Below are 14,728 nucleotides of genomic sequence, written 5' to 3'. Positions count from 1 at the left end.
AACAGAAATCTGTAAGAATCGGCAAGCGAGCCCCTCCAATCCTGATGCGCCCTTGACGTTTTGCAAATCCGAAAGACAACGTTCTGGAGGCGTGACCGTGCAGTACCTTATTCACCGTGGTGCAATTGACATGGCTGGTATGCTGTCTTCTATGCAGAACCTGATTGTGGTTCTCCTTTGGAAAGAGAGCTATCATAGAGAGAAAGGTGATATTGATGCCGTATTATTAGGTCGCAGCAGCTATAGAATTGAACTAAGTGATGCATGGAGTTCCAATGAAAAACAACGCAAGGACAGAGTAAAACTGGACAAATGCAGGTTTGTATCTTTTTGGCACTTCCATTCTCTCCTTGTGTTTGTTAATTTATTCAGTAAGCAAAAAAAAAAAAAATACACAGCGACAAAGTAAAAGAACTGAAGATATGCAGGGTTGTATTTGTCTGGCACTTTCACTTTCTCCTTGTGTTTATTTATTTAGTTACCTTCAGGTCCAAAAACATTACAGAGTACTGTGGTAAGGCACATAAGAATAAAAATAAAAACAAAGACCATGGCAACATAACAAGAACAAAGAACAACTGTACAACACTTTACCAAAAACAACTCAGACCCATCAGCTCAAAAACTCGAGTTAACAAAGATTTGGCTCTAGCCAAGTGATTCCACGTTACAGAAGAGCTGTGAATAAAAAGAGCATGACAAATGTTTTGTTTGACAGGACTAAATGGTATGATGGTAATCAATGCATACTGAAATTAATGGTCTTGATAGAAGCCACTTGTTCAGAATTTAGTAGTTACCTCACAAAACACAGACAATGCATTGCTCTGCAAAGTGAAAAAACAATAATGATAAGCATACCTTAACCATACTTGAACAAAACAAAAGGTGTCAATAATTGGAAACTATAAAACAAGATCTGTGATTTTGCATATAAGATTTTACAATTTCAATTCCAAGCATAAATGTTTGCTTGTCATAGTTCTTTCTTAACTCGTCTTAGCACATTCCTATGCTGGAAGGAGGTTTATGCCACAAATGAAAGATTACTAAGGAATACTAAGACAATATTTACTTTCTTTTTTTTCATGAACACAAACCTCTGCTGATCTGCTGTGTAGCATGCAAAACAAACACAAAAGGTTACATCAAGATACAAAAAGCTAATGAAAGATAAAAACTAATGCAAGAAATACAACACAAATGCATAATAAGCATACTTACAAGGATAATCATTTACATAGGTGAATGAATTTTAGATGGCAGAGCTTGGTTCACATAATCAAATAATATTGTTATTTCAATTACATTATGATGAAGGAGTTGTTGTGAGAGCTGGTTGAAGACCACCTACTGCACAAATATATATCTGGTTTTAAAATATTTTATGGAAACTTTCTGGTTTCATCTCATGCTCTACATTTGCTTCAGCACGTGCCCAGCTGCTTGAGTGCAGTGTCACGAAATGTGTTCAGCCAGAAGTATCCAGGAATGGTAGAAAATAAAGCACTCTGGGGCATGGCAGAACAAAAATGCACCTACCGTATTTCCTAGTGCAAGTCACTTTTTGTTTTTAAAAAATTTCCGTCAGTGCATTTTTACAAGGATGCAACTTATATGGAATATTTTCTAAAACTAGGGGCCTCAACTATGAAAAATTGCCACAGTGGTCATATTTCTCATACGATTTGTTGACATATGCGGGCTTTTCAATTCATCTTTGCCGTGCCAATCAAGCATTACAGGACTAACATTTTGTAACAGTAAAACACTCCCAGTCAATGTGAAGCTATTAATTTACAATTCTTTATTTATTTTTTTCTCCCCTTCACTACTGCAGCTTGGTCTAAAGTAAAAACAATGTTTACAAACTTCCAAAATTATTTTTGTTGCTGAAAAAAGTTATAACAATAAAATCTAATGTGCCTTATGATTTTCATACAGATAGTCTGTTTGAGAATTTTAAAGTGTTAAAAATGTCTGACCTCAATGAATACAAATTATGACAGAGTTTAAAACTAGAAACAAAAAAAAACACTATAGATTACTCTCAAACCTTGCGGTATTGACACCAAATCAACTCGTCTACTTTACTAGACACATGGAATATTGAATTGTCATTCCTTGTCATACTAAATATGGTACTCAAATGCTACATTATATTATGCCTAAACTGTTAAACTTCCTTATAGAAAAAAAACATGGCTTAGAGATTATCTTTTACAAGGCCCTGCGATTGTTTTTTCTGTACTAGCAACTTCGGCAACTCACTTCAACTTTTTGTGTATGCTAGTGATCTCTGTTAGATAACATGTATTCCCGTATTTTTCTTATTTCGTGTTTGAAACAGCAGTGCATGTATTTGATATTGTTACCATGTAATAATTTTTTTTTTTTTTAGCTGCTAAGCCAATGTATAGTGCTAAGGGCTAGTCAAGCCTCCACTGAGGTTCTTACCCTTTGCTCCACCATTAAACGTGGGAATAAACATTATTATTATTATTGTCATACAAATATAAGGTGTGACTTGTACAAAGGTGCGGCCTATATACCAAAGTTTGAATGTAAACAGCCGTTTATAGCTCAGCGTGACTAATGCACAGATGTGATTTACATATTGGAAAATATGGTATATGCTCATTACAATGGTGACTTAATGGTTCTCTATTAGTGATGGTTCCCTTTGCAGTTCTGACTTTTATAGTGTTAAAAGGCAGCCAGTACTGGCAGGTAATAGATGATTTATGAAACAATCAGTTACAGGTGGTCCAACCAAGATGGTCTTGAATAAAAGGGTAAAACGACACTACAAATAAGCCAAGCTACACTTCCCTTTACTACATGACGGATGTCCCTCACGGATGATGCTCCTTTTGATGAGCATTTAAATAAGCTTGCTGCACAAATTTTTCGCCACACTGCTTGCAATGGAATGGTGGGTCTCCACCGTGAAGTACCTCGTGACACCTCAACTGGCGCCGCCGGATAAACGCGGCCCCACACGTTCCGCACTTGTATGGTTTTTCACGCGTGTGGACTCTTATGTGACGCTTCAAGTCACTGCTTGCCACAAATGCCATGTGGCAAGTCTGGCACTTAAACGGCCTTTCCCCCGTATGAAGCCTCACGTGAGCCTGCAGGCTATTTTTGTGTGAAAATGCCTTCTGGCAAGTCTGGCACCTGAACGGCTTTTCACCTGTGTGAATTCTCTCGTGAACCTGCAGGTTACCCTTCAGTGCAAACACTCTGTGGCAGATGCGGCAGCTGAAGGGCTTCTCGCCCGTGTGCGTTCTTTCATGCTTCTTGATGCCCGCACTTTGACAGCTGGAGAAAGGGCAGAACCGGCACTCATACTTCTTCTCGTGGTGCGGGTGTGCCATCGGCTGCCCCACGGTGAACGAATCATTCTCAGAAGCGTGTTTGCCCTTGACGTCTTCACAGCCAGGAGCCTCTTCTTTGACTTTAATGGCTTTCGTGACAGACACTGCGAGAAACAAGACATTGTCTTCAACAGGCGTTTCTTTTACCAAGAGTAGCAGCTTGAAGACCAAAGTCTATTTGAGTGTCAACACAGGTGTAGTGGGAGGTGGTTGTTCACTAAATGGGTGCCACACTCCACAAAAAACATTGTTCTTAGTGCCTGGATAGGACACATCTGTCACAAAATAGACTTCGAAAAAACAAACAAAAACATTTAGCATATATTTATTTTACCAGACTCATTTTTGAGTTAGGTGCTTTTGTTTCAGGGTCAACGCCTCGAAAGCAAACCACGTTACAAAATTGTTCCGAACTCCAAATGTGTCTTGCAACATCAATACTGCATTTATATATTTTCAGGAAAAGTACATTTCCTGATGTACATACTCAATCCGGGTACTTAAGAATTGTTTTGTGTGAGTTCAGCATCTCTTTAAAGGGGCACTGACAGGTCAAAATCATATAGTTTTTTTATTATCCAAAATGATAGAAAACGATGCCTGGACATTACCCTCTAATTCGAAACTTGGGAACTCAGCACTTGTGAAGTAAAGAAACAATTCCCAAAATCCAAATTTGAGGTTCCCGCACGATCCACGCCAGTGCAGTAACATCAAAGATTATGTCGCCCTGCAACTCGAGTTTCTCTCACGCCCGAGTCATGTTCGTCCTTGTCCCGTGATCAACCGCTTTGTGCGTGCCGCCCCTCGCTGTGAGCAGACAACGCTTCACTTTCGAGTTTGAAGTTTCAGCAATCTCAAATTCTTTGAAACCGTATGAGCTCGAAGAGAACGCACAGTCGACTTTTGTGAGTGACTTTAGGGGCCACATTGCGCCGGTGCTGCGTAAAAGGCTGCCACAGCGGAGTCGCGACCAAAGCTACAGTACACAGACACCAAATCCAGTTGTTTTGATCGTTTGACGATTTTCTTTTCGAAGTCTGAGAGATCGTCAAACACCTAAAAAAAGATAACTTTGTCCGATGCCCCGACTCGCGGATCATTCTCAGTGCTACATACGTTGAGCGCCGCCATGTTTTCTGACAGAGGAGAAAAAGACGTGGGGCGACATCACTCAAGACTCTGATTATCGGTATTTCAAAAAGATGGGCCACAGCGCGTTTGCAATTGCGTTAAAAAACATGTTTTATGAATGCCGTTGATAAATATTGTGGAAATGTCGCTTACAGAGCTTCTACATTTCATAATCAATTATGCCACGAATAAAAAAAAGCGAGGAGGTGAAAAGCGAGAGAGAAGGGCGCACAATAAATTTTTTTTGCTTTCCGGTATTTTTTTTTTGCATGTCTGACTACAACCTGCATTGTTTTTGACAACAAAATTCAAATACGACCTTTGTCAGTGCCCCTCTAAGGTCAGCAGATTCCATACATAGATTGCTTTAGGTGTGTAACATCTTCTCCACACTAAGGCTAAATAAAAGTCAGTAAATATGGGGGTTTTATGTGCCAAACCGACGGGCATCTGGCACGCCCCAGCGGAGGACTGAGGATTAATTTGGATCACCAGGGGATCTTTTGAGGTGCAACCGAAAGCTCGGTTACACGGCGCCTCCTCTGCAATAAGCCTCCGTCAGATTGCGGGCACCTCGGCTGGGATTCAAACCCGCCACATGGGGATCCGTAGGCCAGCGCTCTCTCCGAGGCGGCTCTAAGACTAATTAAAACTCAGGCTAGCTTTTCTATTTCATGCTTGATGAATACTCAAAATCAGCAATTCCTATACCCACTCCCCCGTCGTCTAACTAGTAAGCTGGCAATGAAATAGTGCTTGCAGCCTCACTGAAACATGTTATACACAACTAAAACATATTGGTGGATCCTGTGTTGAAAGTGACAGGCCTCTCTGCTAAAAGAAAATGCAACGATTTTAATGCAGCACTTTCAAACTGGCTTCATACACATGAACACTGCTCTAGCGGACTGGGTCTAGTTGGCAGTTGGGTTTCAGGGAGAAAACAGTTGTGTGTAATTTTCCATGCTCTGGCCACACACAATCCTAATGCTGTCACATTGGTGGCAAGAGGGATGGTTGCGAAGAACTAGTCGTGCCAAAAGTTGGCTGGTGGAGATGCCCTCCCTATTGTATGGATTCCGTAGGGGTGTATTCCCTAGATTTTCTTTAAGACAGCGGCAACAGATTTTAGCACAAGGTTTAAAAGAGGCTGAATAGACAAGCATGGTAGATCTGAATGCAACGACACAGAACACTGTCCACATTTAAGGCCATTTTCAGCAAACCAAGCCCAGGGCAATGTCCAAGAATATGTAACAGAGCAAAAAGCGCTCCAGTGATAGTCAGGTCCCACCTATTACAGAACATTTAAACCCAAAAGTGGTAAAGCCGGAAAAGCCTGAACAGAACAAATAGCATCATCACTGAATATACAGAACCATTTTGTACACTGGCAACACAAAATGAAAAGAAAAAAAAAATGATTGGAGGCAATGTAAAAAAGCTTGGCATATTTTCTGTTAGAGGGACTGGTGTAGTATGGCTGTACCCCTTAATATAATAAAAAAATGACAGCCCGGATGAAAATTCCAATTAAACATATTTGGAATTCCAACTGGTTTTAACTGGAACCAATCGGTTTTAGTGGGTTCCAACTGGAAACATGCTGGCCAAGGGGTCTCACCAACTGGAATTATTTCTCTATAGTGAGTGACAGGTCAAGAACAAAGTGGAAGCTCCACCCGCCCCTTTCCACTTTAGTGGAGCAAACGGTAAAGAGGAGGTCGCCTCCTCTTCAGGGTTCGCTCTACTAAAGTGGAAAGAAGTGGGAGCTTTTACTTTGTTCTTGACCTGTCACTGAGTATAGCTGAAACCTAAGTGGGTTCCAAATGGTGGTCCGTTGGTTCCAATTGGCAGTGACCAATTGGTTGTCCAAAAACCCAATTGGTACCAATAGAAAATTCCACTTGGAACCTAATGGGAATGTTCAACTAGAAGGGTACTATCTGAGGTTGCTGAAAAAAGCTGCAGTCCTTTAGGAAAAGTCCTTAAGGGGAAGTTATTTAGGGGAAGTCCTTTAGAGGGCTACTGCACAACAGTGGTTTTGTTTGCAGAGATGTGACATTGGTGGATTGGATCAGGTGGGTCAGCTATTTGGGGTGGAGAAAACGGACAATAAACTGGACACAACTGGCCAAAGCACGGCAGCATCCAATGTAATCCAAGTATGTCGTATCTATGTGAATAAACATTCTATGTGAAAAATCAAGCCGCCGGAAGTTGGCTTGACTGGTGGGCGGTCCGTTCTATGAAGTAGCAATGTGCGGATTCGCTGCAATTGGTCCAGGACAATGGAAGAGAGATTGACCTGCAAATAAAAATTGGGAATTTATTAATGTGTCACTATGTTCAGGATGTCTAGAAGCTACAACAGGAGAAAAAAAAAGCAGGCTACAATTGCGGCAAAGAGGAAAGCAACTTGCCACATGGTACTTCTATAAACAAAAGTACAAATCGAGAAATTTTCCCGTATCAGCCAAACCAATGTAAACTTGTGCCCCATGAAATCACCTGGAATGCATGCCAGGTCACTCATGGTTTGTTTGCGGATGCAAGTTGCCCTGTTAGAGACATATTTTACAAGTGCCTTCTTTGGGGGCTTACTGTGCACAACCACTAGCGTATTGCTACGTAAGGTTGTTAAGGAAACATGCACCAGGGGAAATTTTTCTTTCTTTTATTACAATACAGTGCAGTCCACTTATAACGATATTGAGAAAACCGCAAAATCCAATCGTTATAGCCGATTATCGTTATATCTGGACCGACAAAAAAAAAACACAAAGAGAAGTTACTTACGGGCGATGAGTGAATCAGGTCGTACAACGCGAGCCGAGGCAAAGAAAACCGAAGGCTTTATTAAAAGGTACGAAAATGACTATAAAATAATTTAAGCATGCTTAAAAAAGTCGGAAATTTGCGCTTGCTTGAGCTGAAGTTTGACAATTGCCGTGTGCATTGCTTCCAGTTGTTGCGCGTACGCTGGCGGCAGTCCTTTTGCGTGCACAAAACCGACCAGCGACTGGATGGAGAGCAGGGCATTTTGTGAAGACATTGGAGGCGGGGTGTTCTCGTCGCCGCCGTCGTCGTCACTACTTTCGCAGTCGCTCGATGTGATTTTTCGTCGCGATTGCTGTTCCTCGGCAATGGCCTCATCAGTAGACTCCTCGCATGAAGCGGCAGCGTTGTCCGCGTTCAAAAAGTCTCCCAAGAGAGCTCCGCCGATGTTCTCCTCGGAAGCTGCTATGTGGTCCCAAAGTTCACCCACATCGGCAGGTTCGATGAGCAAGTCATTTGTCTCTTCCGAGACCGTGGCGTTGTGGCGCACAAAGCCTGCCTTTTTAAAACAGTTCTTGAGTGTAACCTGCTTCACCTCATACCACGCACCATGCACGAACCGCACCGCTTCTAACAAGCTCACCTTCAGGTCAGGAGGTCCGCCGGCGTATTGAGACAATCCTGAGCAGTCTAGTTTCATGATGAGCCATTCCAGCATGCGACGTCTGTAGAGGGCCTTGAAATTGGCGATTACGCCGGCATCCATGGGCTGCAGACCTGCCGTGGTGTTCGGAGGCAGAAACATTACCTCAACGGACGTTAGCTTCGGGCTGACGTTGTGTGCGCTGCAGTTGTCGAGGAGCAGCACCACTTTCCTCTTCTGCTTCTCCATAGCGCCGTCAAACTCGAGGAGCCATTCCTCAAAGAGATCTCGCGTCATCCACGCTTTCTTGTTATTTCGATAGCGGACTGGAATGCATTGATTCCTAAAGCAGTGAGGCCTTTTCGATTTCCCGATCACAAAGGGCTTGAGACGCTCGGTACCGTCCATGTTTGCGCACACAAACACCGTCACCCGGACCTTGCTATGTTTGCCACCAACGCACGGGTCACCTTTCAGCGCGTGCGTCTTTGTAGGCAGCATCTCATAAAAGAGTGCTGTTTCATCGCCGTTGAAAATGTCACTTTCTTGGAAGCGCTCCAACAGCTCGGGTAATTTCGTCGCCAGCCATTCGTCTTTCGCATTTACGTCCAGCGAGGCAGCCTCCCCGACGACGTTTTTATAAACGATGCCGTGGCGATCCTTGAACCGCTGAATCCATCCTCCGCCGGGTTCGAAGTTTTCCCGTCCCAGAAGGGAAGCAAATTTCTTCGCCTTTGCGGCAAGAATAGGTCCACTTATGGGCACGTTCCGGTTGCGAGTGGTCAAGAACCACTGGTACAGGGAGTCTTCAACGTCGCCGTACAAAGGATCCCTAACCCGCTTTCGCTGGTCGTCGTGACCGCTGGTGCCAGCCTTCTTCAAGACATCTCCAGCCTTGATGATTGTAGAAATCGTTGATTGAGACAGCTCGTATCTTTTTGCGAGGCTACCAACCTTGAATCCTTGTCGGAAATCCCGGTGAATTCGCTGCTTCACCTCCAGAGATATCGCTTTGCGCTTAGTCGGCGCCATTTTTACCTCACGAACGTACGAACGTGCGGAAACGGGGGAAAACTAGGAAGCGTTGCGCGGCGGCGGCCAAGCAAGCTCTTTCTCTCCTCCCTTCAGCGATTGCGATGACGATAGCACTTAGTTCCGAAGGATGAGGCTGAACTTTTTAAATCGGGCGGCGCCTCGCGTCACCTAGCGGATCTTTCCACGCCGACCGGTTTTTGATATTTTTACTAGTTTTCATGTCGTTCGCTTCAAGTATTTTAATTTTTCTCAAATTTCCAGGCAAATTTTTCGTGATAAGCACCTTCCGGGCGGCCAGAATTCTATCGTTGTATCCGATATGTCGCCGATAATTCTATCGTTATATATGGTTTATTTTTACATAGGGGCGATGGGAGAATTGACAAATCTAAAAAATTTGATCGCTATAAGCGATATATCGTTATATCTGGTATCGTTATAAGTGGATTACACTGTATTGAAATAAACTTTTTACAGTTTATGGTGCTTAATCTTCTCTTTGTAAATCTGGAGTTAGATTTGATATAGCTCATTATTTTAGGTTCTCGATGCAATGTACATGCAGAAAAAAAAACATGCTCTTGTGCCCATGTGAAGCATGGCAACACACTTAGAAAAGCCTAGTAAAATAAACTAATTCACTCCTTTTAAAATACTGAGTGCAATGAACAACAAAATTAATGTGTGCAACACTTCTTTAATTTAAAACTTATTTAAAATTGCAGAAATGCCATTTCAAGGAGCTAACAAATGTTTCCCAAAGTTTTCACAAATATAAAACATGCATTTTAACCAGAACCAGATAGTTTCGTTCTACTTATTCTAAAGTACACTTGAGATAGGACAATCGATCCTTTCCGGAATTGTGAAATGATGCATAGATTATGCGCAGCCGGCATTAGTTGGTCACATCGCTTTCAGCGTGGAGTCCGCGATTGATTCCAAGTTTGCGCCGAACACTGACGCAGCACTCGTGCGGAGTGTATTTCGATCCGAGTACACTTTGAATGCTGATGAAGCGCTCGGGTCCAATGCGTGCTCACATTGCATGACCAACTAATGGCGGTCGCACATAATCTATACATTTTTCAAAATAGGTCTATATTAAGAGCAGAAATTCTTGAGCAAAAAGTGTGAAGGTGCCCCAAAATTACATGAAAACATAAAAAGAAAATGGGTTTGAATGTCACCACAGAGCAGGGGTGGCCCAAATGTGACGCTGCTGCATAATATTGATTGGGAAGTCTTCTACACTATAATGAATTGCCTGGCAAAAATGTAAATAAACTTTTTTGGGGGTGTCAGTGTCCCTTTAATTTGTAATTTTGAATTAAAATAGGAATGGTCATGGCCCTAAACAAGACAACTTGAACATATTAGGTTTTATCACAGTGAAATTATGTTTGTCCCCATGTACACTCTTCACAAATTTTATGAAGCTTTTGGCGGTGATGCTTAAACTCCAAGTTGAGGAGGATGGTGCATAAACTTTGAATTATGTATATTTTGAGAATAGGCCTTACATGAAATTGCTTGGTGGTCTGACAACACTGAAAGCGTCGCCATTTTAATGTTGGCAAGCGTCATCAGTACCGAAGCACGGTGGAGGCATCGGAGACAATAGTACGGGCAGCGTGTGATGGCGCAGCAGATGCGTTTTCTGCCTTCTGATCGGGGAATATGTACGAACAGTTTAAAGAACCTACTGCAACTGTATGAAGAAATTCTCAAAGGCCTGTGCACGCTGCTGTACCATCCCACACTGCCCGTAGGGTTGTTTCCAATGTCTCCACCGTGCTTCGGTACCGACGACGCTCACCAACATTAAAATGGCAATGCTGTCAGTGTTGTCAGACCACCAAGCAATTTTGTATAAGGTCTATTGATAACTTCCTAATGCCACAGACCATTATGTTCCTGTGCACTGATCATATTAAGAATTACTAGGGAATCTTTAAGTAAAAGCTTAATTTGCAATAAAACATAATATACCAAAATTATGGCTCGCTTGTATGAGGTCCAGCAACATACAATCTGTTTGCCAAAATAGCCCGGCAAAAGGGATGCAATCATGTTTCATGTTTACAATCACTTCGAAACTAGCCACCATACAATAGTAGTTCTCTTTGCCGAGGTCTGTACAAACACCACCGGGAAGCAATGTATAAGGCAGTTTCCCAAGTTTCTGGGGCTGGGCTTATTTGTCAATGTTTATGGGTAGAAGGCACACGGTCATCTGTCCATTGTATTAAGAGATAATCCCCCCATACTGAAGTGCGGGATCCTCCAAGTAGGTCACGCAGTAGCTAGCTGTACATACTGGTATTGCGAGCAAAGTGTGTCCTGCTCGGCGATTCGGGAAAAATTGTGTTCGCTGAGCAGTGTGCTAACGTTAAGTTCTGGAATCAGATGGGCAGAAGTCCTATGAATATCTACAACACATTGAGGGAGGCTTACATTCAAAAGACTTCGAATGGCCTCAGCAACTGAGGGATGGCAGGGGAGAGGTCGAAGACCATAAGCGTAGCGGGCAGCCAGTTGCTTCCGGCTTCAGACTTTATAAAAACACAAGAATGGTCTTCTTAGCATACCCACCGTAACTCACATGACCTCTCTTCTCTAACATTTAACTGTTTCCCAACGTTGGCTGCAAACATCAAAATTGTTGGATATGAAGCACAGAAAAAGCCAAAAACACATCACTGGTTGAACTGAAAGACATCGTAAAGAATGGGTCTCAGAAATGCTTGGACATTATCTACACCCTCTGGGAGTAATCTGTTTTTACAGTAAAGGGGGGGGGGGGGGGGGGGGGGATATTTTGAAGGTGTTTGTTTTCCAGTTTCGTATCTCTGACAATCTGGACTTACGGGCCCAATCCAAGAACTTTTGGATCCTAGATCGTAGATGCCGAAATACAACTTCTAATTCTCCGACACAAAACCTGAATTAAACCAAGTCATCCAAAAAAAAAAAAAGCCATGAACTAAATATGTTTAAGAAAAAAAACTTTCTTTTTTGTTGCATGCAATGACAACACAGAGCATATTTAAAGGGTAACTGCAAAAGAAAAAAAAAAGTGTTTTTTTAAACAGCCTTACTGGGACAAGCATGTCTCAAAACGAACCTTCCGCGAAAGAAAAATTTTTTTTAGCAATATTTACGCCACAGGACGCAATTTAGTCGCAGTCACAACCTCTCCACATTTGAAACTCCTGCTCTTTCGACGCGTGCGGAGCAGCCACTCCGCAGGGGCGGATTTAGAGAGGGGGTCCGGATGTCCTGACCCCCCTCTTGATTCCTGCATGTGTAAAATTTAGGGCGTGAAACGAGGGAAAGGGGGAGGTGTTTCCTAAACAAATGGTACGCCGACCAACACCTGTTCCCCCCCCCCTCAGGAAATTCCTGCATCCGGCCCTGCCACTCCGTGACGTATAATACCAACTTTTTGTGGCGCGTGATTTAAAACGGACGAAATAGCCGCAAACTAAAATCAGTTCCGTGCAATAAATATTGCCCTAAAAAAGTTTGTTTTTGTCGGAGAAATTGTTTTGTGACATGCTTGTCTCAATTAGGTTGTTTAAAAACACACTTTTTTTTCTATGCAGTTACCCTTTAAGGGCAATTAGCAGTTTGCCTCGCATCTCCATTATTACAAATAACAGAAACAAAAAAAAACAAAACAAAACAAAACATGATTTTATGATTAAAGAAACACATATTCTAATACTTCGTACAACCAAACAAATAACTGTTAGGGGTGGCTCGGAGACAGTCTCTACAAACCCCACCATGATTGCAACTTCTCCAGAGTAAGACAGAGTCAGCACACCAACGTCGTTACCTCCAGAGCAAGAATCCTCACCAAGACTTGCTTCATTCCGGAGACGGTAGTGGTCGTGCTCTACAAGTGGTTAATGGACTTTCCATTTTTCATGCAAGGGAGAAACTCTATTTTTCGCATTACTTTGGAGCATCAAAAAAGAAAGGCCGGGGCCCCTCTGAAAAACAGGAATAAAGAGCAGTCTGCATAGTTGCACCAGAACTCCCATCAAAACAACCAGGTACAAAGACAGGCTCGAAACAACCGGAATGAAAACAAAAGCAAGACAAGGACAGGGCCTCTTCTGTGGCTTAGGTCCCACTAGCTATATATATATATTTTATCTTCGAAGTGGCTTCAAAACAAAGTAGTTGCTACATTTACCTTATTCATTCATCTTAAATTGGCTTTAATACTGCAGTGCTAACCCAGGCGCAGACAGGGGTCTGTAATTTAATTTTTTAGTCTTTCTTTCCTGACCACACCAACTCAAAATCTGCCGATGATGCACACTGAGGCTTCCAGAGACCATGAACTGATCACTTCGTGATTTCCAACAGAAACACTGCAAGTGCCAGGAATTCAAACTGCCCAAAAAATTTCGAAACAGTCGTTTACGGGGACGGGTCGCCTTGTAGCAAGACTTCAAGGAAACGACGCCAGTACCTGCCCAAAGCGACAGAGGTCGGCAAGACAAAGTAGAATTTTCATAATTTAAGTGCAAAACAAACGAAGGGCATTTACCCTGCCCCAGTTAAGGACTGAGGATTGATGTCGATCACCTGGAGATTTTTTTTTTTTTTTTCACGGCGCCTTGTCGGCAATAAGTATGCGTAGACGAGGCCTGTGGTTCCCTCACTCACCCACGGTCGATACGACTGTTGCAGCCGAATGAAGCAGAGTCCGGCGCACGGTGCGAACTGTCTTGTGCACACGAGCAGAAAGGAACTGCCTAGCGTTTAGAACAGCCAAATTGAATGATAAAGCACCCGGGCCAACATGTCGGGGGAAAAGCACACACGCAGCAGTTTCTGAACATCAGGCGACACACTCAAATTTCGGGAAGTCGCGCTATCATTCAACGTTGACACGAAGTTGCAGTTAAGACCAGTTTGGATGATTGACCCAGTCGATGTCCAGATGATACAGAGACGATCAAACCTTATCCAGAGGAGGCAACAAACACCAACACCCAAGACCGAAGCCACCAGAAGTTCCACTGGATTGGATTGGATGATAATGACTTCACTTATACTGGTATCCCTGGTGGGCAACGTTGCTGGTGGGATAGTTTTTGCTATTAAATTAATATTCAGTGCTTTATAATCCTTATATAAAATTCCAGTAAAAAATTGGATTCTTTATGGTTTACATTGGTGTTACAAAAAAACGTTGTTTTTGTTGTATGTACGGTATGCATGACGGCTTCAGTTTCGGTTTCTTTGTGACGTCCGCGGAAAAAAGCGCACCAGGAATGCGACGGGAAACGTTTTGAGCGGATGGTTCAATTTCTAACGGACTCGCCATTAAAAGGGCTGTGCAACAATATTCAGTTGGAATGTTTTTATACTCTACACGAGCTTACTGGCACTAGTGGGACTCCATGACACTCGCACGCAACGCCACTGGCCAAGATACTCCTTTGTTGCGGTGTAATTTCCGAGACAAAAGCGAGCGAAGCTTAAGATGAGTTTAAAAAAAAATGGGTTGTATGTATGTTTATACAGCCTAAAACTTGGTCTGCCTCAATGGGCGACTTGTCTCCCAGCTGTAGATGAGAAATTTAGCAAGTGCAGTACAATTGCTAGCCTGGAGTCTTTAACGTGCACCACGCAGTGATATATGACCGAATGCCGCTACGATGCTCATCCAGATCGAAACCGGCAGGGGTGGAGATTGAGCCCAGGATCCCTGGGTTCTGCACCGCGAGCTATC

At 42.9% G+C, this 14,728-nt stretch overlaps 2 protein-coding genes across 2 annotated transcripts; both read right to left on the bottom strand.

Moving 5' to 3' along the window:
- Positions 1-276: 276 nt before the first annotated feature.
- On the bottom strand, positions 277-13,831 carry LOC115332918 (gastrula zinc finger protein XlCGF49.1; the record flags this gene model as incomplete). Its single annotated transcript, XM_040206738.3, has 2 exons — positions 277-3,484; positions 13,657-13,831. Coding segments are annotated over 2 exons (804 nt in total), but the record flags the coding sequence as incomplete, so codon positions are not given.
- LOC115317247 (tigger transposable element-derived protein 6-like) lies at positions 7,346-9,413 on the bottom strand. The gene is made up of 2 exons (XM_029976841.2): positions 8,323-9,413; positions 7,346-7,710 (listed from the first exon to the last, which is right to left on the bottom strand). Exons 1-2 carry the CDS (start codon positions 8,965-8,967, stop codon positions 7,405-7,407), a joined length of 951 nt encoding a protein of 316 aa, XP_029832701.2. The 5' UTR covers positions 8,968-9,413; the 3' UTR covers positions 7,346-7,404.
- Positions 13,832-14,728: the final 897 nt, after the last annotated feature.

Source organism: Ixodes scapularis, unplaced genomic scaffold (genome assembly GCF_016920785.2).
Source record: "Ixodes scapularis isolate PalLabHiFi unplaced genomic scaffold, ASM1692078v2 PGA_scaffold7__128_contigs__length_106722199, whole genome shotgun sequence".
Classification (NCBI taxonomy): Eukaryota; Metazoa; Arthropoda; class Arachnida; order Ixodida; family Ixodidae; genus Ixodes; species Ixodes scapularis.
This window is presented reverse-complemented; position numbering and strand designations above follow the sequence as displayed.

Bases quoted from the DNA above. Each gene is read 5' to 3' on its own strand.
- LOC115317247 (XM_029976841.2), bottom strand. From the start codon at position 8,967: ATGGCGCCGACTAAGCGCAAAGCGATATCTCTGGAGGTGAAGCAGCGA. The intron at 7,711-8,322 runs AAGCCCTTTGTG...GGAGACTTTTTG, and splicing joins TGGACGGTACCGAGCGTCTC to AACGCGGACAACGCTGCCGC.